General features: G+C 43.8%; 1 protein-coding gene across 2 annotated transcripts in view; it reads left to right on the forward strand.

Annotated features, from left to right (window-relative positions):
• LOC146652643 (multifunctional protein CAD-like) overlaps nt 1–9,915 on the forward strand; it is a 29,583-nt gene extending 19,668 nt beyond the window's left edge. For both annotated transcript variants that reach the window (XM_085383266.1, XM_085383265.1), the window contains 21 exons: nt 1,616–1,783; nt 1,884–2,066; nt 2,772–2,876; nt 3,318–3,566; nt 3,676–3,757; nt 4,050–4,216; nt 4,396–4,560; nt 4,635–4,766; nt 4,956–5,157; nt 5,249–5,439; nt 5,567–5,707; nt 5,797–5,886; nt 6,617–6,755; nt 7,301–7,494; nt 7,598–7,672; nt 7,826–8,038; nt 8,213–8,338; nt 8,425–8,580; nt 8,671–8,772; nt 9,323–9,417; nt 9,663–9,915. In XM_085383266.1, coding sequence (XP_085239392.1) covers nt 1,616–1,783; nt 1,884–2,066; nt 2,772–2,876; nt 3,318–3,566; nt 3,676–3,757; nt 4,050–4,216; nt 4,396–4,560; nt 4,635–4,766; nt 4,956–5,157; nt 5,249–5,439; nt 5,567–5,707; nt 5,797–5,886; nt 6,617–6,755; nt 7,301–7,494; nt 7,598–7,672; nt 7,826–8,038; nt 8,213–8,338; nt 8,425–8,580; nt 8,671–8,772; nt 9,323–9,417; nt 9,663–9,762 — 3,075 coding nt within the window. In that variant the 3' untranslated portion in view covers nt 9,763–9,915. The remainder of the gene's footprint in view (nt 1–1,615; nt 1,784–1,883; nt 2,067–2,771; nt 2,877–3,317; nt 3,567–3,675; nt 3,758–4,049; nt 4,217–4,395; nt 4,561–4,634; nt 4,767–4,955; nt 5,158–5,248; nt 5,440–5,566; nt 5,708–5,796; nt 5,887–6,616; nt 6,756–7,300; nt 7,495–7,597; nt 7,673–7,825; nt 8,039–8,212; nt 8,339–8,424; nt 8,581–8,670; nt 8,773–9,322; nt 9,418–9,662) is intronic.

The following is a 9,915-nucleotide window of genomic DNA, read 5'->3' on the forward strand; positions in this document are numbered from 1 at the left end:
TGTAATTTTTTTATTTGTCCACCGGGTGGCGCCCTTGCTCCACATTTGACCCCGGGCTGGAAAACAGCGGGCTGCTTAGATAGACCTGCGGGAAATGAAGCCTCATTTCCGGCGTGCAGCAGCGGCTTCGCCCGCTGATCGGGCGGGACAATTTTTTGGTCCCTAGGACCGTGAGAGGGTGCTTTTTTTTTTTTTTTTTTTTTTAGTCAACAGGAAATGACGTATTTGTTGTCACGTGGTATCGGGCGTGTGTGCTGGAAAAACGGGTCCCCGGTGATCGTGCCCCGGTAATCGTCGCGACTTACCCCGGCACGATGCACTTATTTCGGCCTAGAGGAGGAGCATTTGCCGCCTGGAGACCATTTTCTGGTCCTGGGAAAAAAAAAAATAAAAGGCGATCGAAATGAATGTTGGTGCCAATCTTTAGTCCATCTAAAGGCCTAATTATAATAACAATTGAATATTACCTCAAATGTTTTTTTTGGAAAATATTCAAGTTTTATGTTTTTTGGGGCAAAAAAAGCAGTGCGCTCATGTGACGAAACCGGGATATAAAGGGTTAAAATCCGCGAAATGTAATTAAAACTTGACATGAATATTTCAAGGAGAAGTAGGTCTAAAAGATTGGCTAATTTAAAGTGGAATAAAATATTAATATATAAATTTTTTATAGCACTTTTTTGGGCGTGGTCGATTTGTGGCTCTAAGCCCAATAGTGTATGCATTTTTCTAGGACCCTCCAGGGGTTTTAATAAAAACCTAGAAATGTTTGGGGGTTATTTTCTGGTGTAACAGAAATATACAAGTGCTACATGGATTTTTTTTTTTTTTTTCAGGTGACCTCATTGTTGTGCTCCTGAAGCTTTTAAAAGGCAGCTGGGGTCATTTAAAAAAACAAACTATGCGTCAGAGCAGCGGTCCCCAACCTTTTTTGCGCCACGCAATATGACCGACAATATTTTCACGGACCGGCCTTTAAGGTGTCACAGATAAATACAACAAAATAAAACTAGTACCGGTACCAAAAAAAGATTTATTCATAACACACATGAAAAGACCCAGGAAAACAGAGTTAACGATAAAAACGATAACAAAATAACGCTGAAAACTGATTAAAAACCCTGAAAACTATACATTTCACACCTGAGCCTCAACTCTCGCGGCCCGGTACCAAACGACTCGCGTACCGGTCCGAGGCCCGGGGGTTGGGGACCGCTGCGTTAGAGCGAGTACCAAGGACACCAGGAAAGCAAAGATTAATGCAGTGTTAGTTTTTGAGAGAAGCTGAGCTTGGTGCCAGTCGTTCATATAAGAGTTATGTCATCTTCATGCAGAGCAAGCAAACTAACAAGTTACCTCCATGAAAAATAAAAGTAAATGTGATGCTTTTGCTGTAGATTTGGGAAAACAAGCTACAGATATGTTTCTTCCCGTTTACAGCCACCACAGATGGCATTGTTTGTCCGTTACTTTAAGGTGTTTACATTGTAAAGTACAGACCCTGAAAGTCCTCATTAAGTTGTGAAAATTAAGCTGTGTCAATAATGCAAAGGACAGTTATGTCTTCTATCAACACTGGTCAGAGCATTCATTCACCGCTGTGTTTTTCTCTCAGGATGACCAGCTCAAAGTGATCGAGTGCAACGTCCGAGTTTCTCGCTCCTTCCCCTTTGTGTCCAAGACGCTGGGAGTGGACTTGGTGGCTCTGGCTACCCAGTACATTATGGGGGAGGACGTGGAGCCAGTGGGCCTGATGAAAGGGAAAGGGATTGTGGGAGTCAAGGTAAGCAGTGTGGAAGCAATCATAAATATTTCCCTTCATGTTAAATCACTTTTGTCTTCTCATCTGACTGAGCATCACGGATTGCTTCAATGTCCTCCAGGTCCCTCAGTTTTCTTTCTCTCGGCTGGCCGGAGCTGATGTGGTGCTCGGGGTGGAGATGACCAGCACTGGAGAAGTAGCCTGTTTTGGGGAGAACCGGTACGAGGCTTACCTCAAAGCCATGCTCTCCACAGGCTTCAAGATCCCCAAGAAGAACATCCTGCTCTCCATCGGCAGCTATAAGGTACTTAAAGGTTTCGACTGACAAAAACACAACAGATAGGGATCCAGATGTGAACAGTGAGTTCAGCTCACAAGTGATGCAGCTGGAAGTACGAATGATGCATTTTAGTGGCACATTAAAGGTGCAGATGTTTTTGTGGCTGATCAGTCACATGGGAATAAACAACAGATTTTATGCATCTGCTACTTTCCTAACGAGAAAAGCAACAAACCTTGATTATTTGTTTTTGCAGCAGCTGTTGATGATTCCACCAACAGCTGATAACTGTAAATATTATCACCATGAGACCAGATGTAGTTAAACTCGATCAAAACCATCTCAGCAACACAAATGGAATAAAAATCATCGAACCACATTTTTTTTCTGCGGCGTTGAAATATTATGATCTGTTTGCCTGAATATATAAAAACTATAAGGGGTGACCGTGGTTCAGGGAAGTCTAAAGATATGAATGCTGGGTTAAAAAAACAGCAAATGGAACTGTATGAAAAGGCCATCGATGTCAGATAAGATGAGCTGAAACTGAAACTGTCTGTCTACCACAATAGATTTAAGAAGTTTAAGAGTGATCTGATTTTAAGGAGCAGCTGCAGAGTGTTCCGGTTGTGTGAAGCATAGTAAACGAAATAGATTTTTCCAGCTTTCAGCACTGATGTTATGATTTTATTGTTTATCCAAACTATTTGCATTGACTTGTGTTTGCAGAACAAGAGTGAGCTGCTGCCCACCGTGCAGGCCCTGGAGTCTTTGGGATATGACCTGTATGCCAGCATGGGCACGGCTGACTTCTACACAGAGCATGGAGTCAAGGTAATTCTTTTAACACAGGCTTCGTTTTTTTGGAGTAACAAACTTTATTTAAATCAAAATCGACTTATTTTGCAGTGGCACATCTGTGAGTGACTCATGAATATGGTCGTGTTTATATGTATTTGTTTTTAAATGCTTTAATCCTGGTAACCCTTTACATCTTTATCATTCCTCTTGAATTGCACATTAAACCAAAGATTCCAGATGAGCAGCACTTATACATGGATACAATGTAGCTGTAAAAATGTTTTATTTTGCTAGAGCTTTTGAAAAACAGCAGAAATGTATTTAGAAATGTCATTGTTCATAATTGTGGCGTTCACTTAAGTACTTTAATACTTAAAATATAGTGTTATTAATCTATGACAGGATGAAATCAGGATAGAAACTTTAAGACTCTTTAAGATATTGTCTTTAAGTTTGTTTTGTCTCCTTGTACAGGTGACTGCAATCGATTGGCCGTTTGAGGAGTACGACAGCGATGAATGTGCCACCAAAGAGAAGCAGCGCAGCATCATGAACTACCTGGAGGAGAACCACTTCGACCTTGTCATTAACCTCTCCATGAGGAACAGTGGAGGTCGAAGGCTCTCCTCCTTTGTCACCAAAGGCTACAGGACCAGGCGTATGGCTATCGACTACTCTGTCCCGCTCATCATCGATATCAAGTGCACCAAGCTCTTTGTTCAGGTACGCGATCTGTTTTTTTTTTTTTTGTTGTTTGTTTTTTGTTTTGTTAGGATGTTTGTGTGATGTGGTTCTATGGGAACATGATTAATAAAGGGTGACTCGTTTGCAGGCTCTTCGTCAGATTGGAAGGACTCCACCAGTGAAAACTCATGTTGACAGCATGGCATCCCAGACACTCGTCCGTCTGCCCGGTGAGTGGTCGTAAACGGCAACAACAACACTAATGTAATGTTAGATGTTTGTTTCTGAAACAGGAATTCTTGAGTCTTTAAAGCAAAGTTGTTCAAAGACTGAGGTTCTTTAAACAGTAAATACTTCATCCTACTAAAAGCTTTACTAATTACTTGCACTAATGGTTCAGCTTCTCATTTTAATTCTTTTTCACATAGTACTGTTTTTTTCTAAATATTTGAAGTCGAGCTATGCAGACAAACTAGTACAAAGATACCGGGTGAAGTATTTTGGTTTTTGATTGAATCACAGGTCTGATCGATGTCCACGTTCACCTACGGGAGCCTGGCGCCACCCATAAGGAGGACTTCTCCTCAGGCACAGCAGCTGCTCTGGCAGGAGGAGTGACCCTGGTGTGTGCGATGCCCAACACTTCCCCCGCCATCACTGATGCTAATAATCTGGCTCTGGTGCAGAAGGTAAACCCACGTTTTTAAATTGTATTCACTTTTTAATCTGTTGGCTGATCCTGTTAATGCAGAAATGTTAAGATTTTTGTTGGCAGTGACCAGAATGGACAAGATTAGAAATGAGTACTTCAGTATTCAGTAAAATTTGAAGCGATATGACATTGACTCCTGTTATATTGTGTCACCAGTTAGCCAAAGCAGGCAGCCGCTGCGACTACGCCCTGTATGTGGGCGCTGCCACGGACAACGCTGCTGTCCTGCCGCCCATCGCCAGCCAGACCGCCGGTCTGAAGATGTACCTGAATGACACATACTCCACCCTCAAGATGGACAACGTCTCCCTGTGGATGGAGGTAGGCTGGATTTTAAGTGTTGCTGGAAGGCCATTAGAGATGCTTCAGCCCTAACCGTGTGGATCTGTTTAAAGCACTTTGAGAAATGGCCCAAGCAGATGCCCATCGTGGCTCACGCTGAGAAGCAGACGGTGGCGGCGATCCTCATGGTGGCCCAGCTGTACCAGCGGCCAGTCCACATCTGTCACGTGGCCAAGAAAGAGGAGGTAAAGAGCTGTTTCTTATTGTTGTTAATTTTATGCAACTTTTACTTTATTTTAAACTATTTCAGTGGATTATTGAGGTATTTTACTTTTAGTCTGTTTTATTATCGATTGCTTTGGCTGTTAAAGTGCATCTTATCTTAATTTTTTGGATTCTTTCCTACAGTTTTAATACTTCTTAATGGTTTTCAGATCCTGGTAATCCGAGCTGCAAAGCAGAAGGGCATCCAGGTCACATGCGAGGTCGCCCCTCACCACCTCTTCCTGTGTGAGGATAATGTGGCGCAGATCGGCGACGGTCGAGCGCAGGTTCGACCCATGCTGGGAACACGCGAGGACATGGAGACACTCTGGGAAAATCTGGACATTATCGACTGCTTTGCTACAGACCACGGTCAGAGAGCATTCATTTTCTGTCACCGATCATGCAGACAGACTTGTCTTTGACCTTCCTGAACTGTACGGTTTTTGTTTTGTTTTGCTAGCTCCTCACTCTGTAGACGAGAAGAACAGTGAGCGTCCTCCTCCTGGTTACCCCGGTCTGGAAACAATGCTGCCTCTGCTGCTCACCGCCGTCAGTGATGGACGTCTGACTCTGGATGATATTACCAGACGTCTTTATGACAATCCACGCAGGATCTTCAACCTGCCCGTTCAGGAAAACACCTACGTGGAGGTACACAGACAAACACAATTAAAGGGAATTCATTTTAAGGAGACATTATTTTGATGCAGTAATTAGCAGCCTATCCGTACTCTGATGAAATATGTTCCTAATTATTTATCAATTACGTGTCTTTCAGGTGGACCTGGAGCAGGAGTGGGTTATTCCTCAGGCCATGCAGTTCACTAAGTCTAAGTGGACTCCTTTCGAAGGTATGAAGGTGAAAGGTAAAGTCCGCCGTGTGGTCCTGCGAGGAGAGGTGGCCTACATCGACGGCCAGGTCAGCATTCGTGCGTTTTGCTTTTGAACAAGAAAACAAAGAGAATAAATGTAGTTGATCTAATAAAGTACGTGTCCTGTCTCCTTCAGGTGCTCGTGCCTCCAGGTTACGGTGAGGATGTGAAGACTTGGCCCACTTCTTCCACCCATCCTCCAGAACCTGTCAAAGAAACTCCAATGGTAATAAAAGTGAATGCGGTAATAATGCAGCTGCCTTCCATGCTTTCTGTTGTAAGATAAAGACTCTACAATAATATTACATCACATTGGTGTTTTGGCCACCGCCATGATTATTTTTGGAGCCAAAATTGACCAGATTTAAGAAGAGAGTGAAGTTATCTGCCAACACTAACACACTTCTTTAGCAGCCATAGCCATGAAGAACGTGCACACAGCAGCAGATATCGGCTAGTTGATGCTAAGTAAACGTAACTGAAAGAAAACACTAGAATTTCATTCAACAAATTGAATAAAAGAACTTCTTAGATGTAATTAGTTTAAAATGCTGTAAAAGACACAGCAAGCAAAATCGAGAGGTTCAGATCAGTGATTAAAGTTGGTGTTTCTTCCATGCCTGAAATGTCTGGTAGGAGGCAAACAGCAGGTATCAACTTGTTCCTTTTGAAATGTGGAGGAAAAGCAGCTCCTCACTTTATTTCTAAGAAAGAGGTCTTAGACGCCACCGTTTGGAGGAAGCTCTTTTCCGGTGCTTATATCCCCGGTCTTCTTTCTTATGAGCGTAGATGACATCTAAAAAGTTCACAGAATTTGGTGAACGTACAGCTAACAGAGTTTAATTACAAACAAAAACATTTAAAGCCTGTACTTAGAACTGTTTTGAGTGTTTCTTGAACTCCTCTATGTGGGGATTACTTCATGTGTTTTGTTTACATTAATTCTGCTCCATCAGACTCCTGAGCGTCGGCGTCCAACTCCACCCCGGGATGGAGTGCGGACTCGAGCTGCGAGCCCACGACGCATTGGTGGAGAAAGCCGCTACCTGCTGCCGCCCCGCATCCACCGTGCCTCTGATCCCGGCCTGCCACCAGGTATTACAGCTCCCAGAATGCTTTGGAACAGCAGTTTTTTTTGTTTTACCTCGAGGGTTTCTCCCAATGTTTCTACCAGTGTATTATCAGCCTGCCTGGCTGTGGTGGGGTGTGGTCTGCGGTGCCGTGCAGGGAGGGCGGACGTACCTGCACGGCATCCTTAATCACGCCCGCCTAGTTAAAAACACGGGGACTCAGGGGTTTGGGTGGGTTGTGGTGAGATGTAAATAAAGATGGCGCCGAATGATACTCCGTGGTCCCGCCGTGCCTTATTCTCGCCACACTGGCCTTAACAGGGGATTTTTAAAGCCTTCTTTAGGCAAAAGGTATCAATAAGTTGAAAGAGGGGTTAAAAAATGAAGCAGATGTTATCATATCATTTCACATGTTCAGCTGGTATGTCCATTAATCAAGTATGTCAAAACTGTTCATTGCCGTATAAAAACAAGTTTAATTAAAGTTGTTTGATGTTCTCCTGCTGATTCTCAGTGAAACACCTTTGCTGTGTTCCAGTCATTGATACACTGCGACTCTTATCCCCACAGAGATGGTCATGCTCCCACCAGCCGCTGCTGTTGACGGGTACAGCCATCCTCCCCCACTGTCCAGGCTGCTGTCCCCACAGTCTGGGTCAGGACAGGTGCCTCCTGGTCAGGTGTCACACCTGCAGATGTCTCCTCTGCTTCACCCACTGGTGGGACAGCACATCTTGTCTGTCAGACAGTTCAGCAAGGAGCAGGTACGCCGAAGAAGATGAAACACACTCTGGGAATGCTGACAGGTTTAAAACAAGATCTCGGGTCTGAACAAAAGCTTATTTTTGTGTCCTTCGTTTGTTTCAGATCTCACACCTGTTCAATGTTGCTCACACTTTACGTTTGATGGTTCAGAAGGAACGAAGCCTGGAAATACTCAAGGTATCTCCTAAACGTGCCTCATGTTACTGCACTATTCACTAATTTCAGTTATGTGCTGTTACAATGGTGGATGTTCGTATCAAACATGACCAAAGTTATAGAATGATGAGGTACCTTAAAGTAATCCCTCATTCCTCATGCCTTCCTGTTCAGGGTAAAGTAATGGCCTCCATATTCTATGAGGTCAGCACTCGCACCAGCAGTTCCTTCGCAGCGGCCATGCAGCGTTTGGGCGGCTCCGTCGTCCATTCCAGCGAGGCCACTTCCTCCTCGCTGAAGGGAGAATCGCTGGCGGACTCTGTCCAGATCATGAGTGGCTACGCTGACGTCCTCGTGCTGCGTCACCCAACACCTGGAGCAGTAGAGGTGGATTTTAGATGGATACTTTTTTTTTATTAAAAGTTTTCTTTACGTAACAGAAAATAAAGACTAATTGGTCATAAAAGTAACTGCAGCAGCACCCTGTTGTGTGTTTTTTGATGCTTGTTTAGTTTGAAGATGAGTTTTTAATATCTTATGCACGTGACTCCTCCTTCTCAGAGCGCGTCCCATCAGTGCCGTAAGCCGCTGATCAATGCTGGCGACGGTGTCGGGGAGCATCCCACTCAGGCCCTGTTGGACGTCTTCACCATCAGAGAGGAGCTGGGAACGGTCAACGGCATGACGGTGAGCGACATGATTCCTTTTTAATTTAATCTTCAGCCAGAATAAAACTTTACATGAAAACATGTTAAAACTGTGGCGTCTGTCAGATAACGATGGTTGGAGATCTGAAACATGGCCGAACGGTTCATTCCCTCGCCAAACTGCTGACCCAGTACCGCATCACTCTGCGTTACGTGGCTCCCAAAAACCTCCACATGCCAGCAGAGATCGTCAGCTACGTGGCCTCAAAGGGCATCAAACAGGTGAGGACTAAACATGGTTACACAGCAAAGAGGAGTTTTCACAAATGTGTACTAAAAACTGCTAATTTAAAAAAACATGTTTGTTTGCAGGAGGAGTTTGACAGCATCGAGGAGGCTCTGCCTGACACCGACGTCCTCTACATGACGAGGATCCAGAAGGAGAGGTTTGCATCTGAGGAGGAGTACAAAGCCGTAAGTTTCATTTCACCGACGGGTTTTATTTTGTGACACAGATACTTGCATATACTCACAGCGCATCTGTAGTTAGGCCTGGTGCTTCCTGCCTCATGCTGGCCCGGTAATCGTTTTTGATATCGTTCAGTTGGTCTCATGGTGACATTTTCCCTAATCCACTATTCTGTACTGCAAACTCCACTGACTCCATCTGGTGAAGCTGGGGTTTGTCTGCATTTGGAGTTCATCTTTAGTGGAAAGCAGCTGATTTGTTCAGTTATTCGTCACAAAGTTCTTTCCAAATGAAATATTTCTAGAGGCAAAACTATTAAATAGAATTGTCTTAAGAAAACAAGAAGATATGTGAGAAAGAAGGCGTTCCCTCACCCCTCTACAGATGTAAGCGTGTGGGGAAATATGGAAGTGGAACCCTTTAGCTAAGCATTCATAGGTGCAGACAGAACCAATCAGCTCAGGTCTCATGTGAATGGATGATCCCGGAGTATTTGCAGTAAAATAAGATTAGAGTATTTGTGATCTTTAACTGTGACTCTGTTGTTTCTCTCAGTGTTTTGGTCAGTTCGTCCTCACTCCTCACATCATGACTGGAGCCAAACAGAAGATGGTGGTGATGCACCCGCTGCCCAGAGTCAATGAAATCAGGTGAGACGCGCTCAGTCAAATGTCTGACAACAATATCAGTTCCAGCTGTGTTGTTTAAATGTTGCTTGAGCCCTTAAATGGGCTGCAGAAATGTAACGTTTTGTGTACAATGTCTAATTTCAGTACGATTTCTTTTAACTAACTTAAATTTGAACTGAATTTTATTTTAACCCACCTTACATTATTTGCTATTGTGTTGATTAAGTGGACTAATGATCTGTTTCTCTTTGTTATTTCTCTCTCAGTGTGGAGGTGGACACAGACCCGAGGGCGGCATATTTCCGTCAGGCGGAGAATGGCATGTACATCCGAATGGCCCTGCTGGCCACCGTACTGGGCCGATAACTCAGTGTGCTGCTTCTTTGTCAGTAGTAATATACCTATAGCTTGTATATCCCTAACCCTACCCACGTAATCGGTGATGAATTGTGAAGTTACAATTCTTTTCTGAAAAAGCATTTTTATTTTTGTATATAAATAAATGTTGATGTTGTGCCA

The sequence above is a fragment of the Rhamphochromis longiceps genome, linkage group LG15 (assembly GCF_057381845.1).
Source record: "Rhamphochromis longiceps isolate RC_006_pf linkage group LG15, R_longiceps_female_GT1.1, whole genome shotgun sequence".
NCBI lineage: Eukaryota > Metazoa > Chordata > Actinopteri > Cichliformes > Cichlidae > Rhamphochromis > Rhamphochromis longiceps.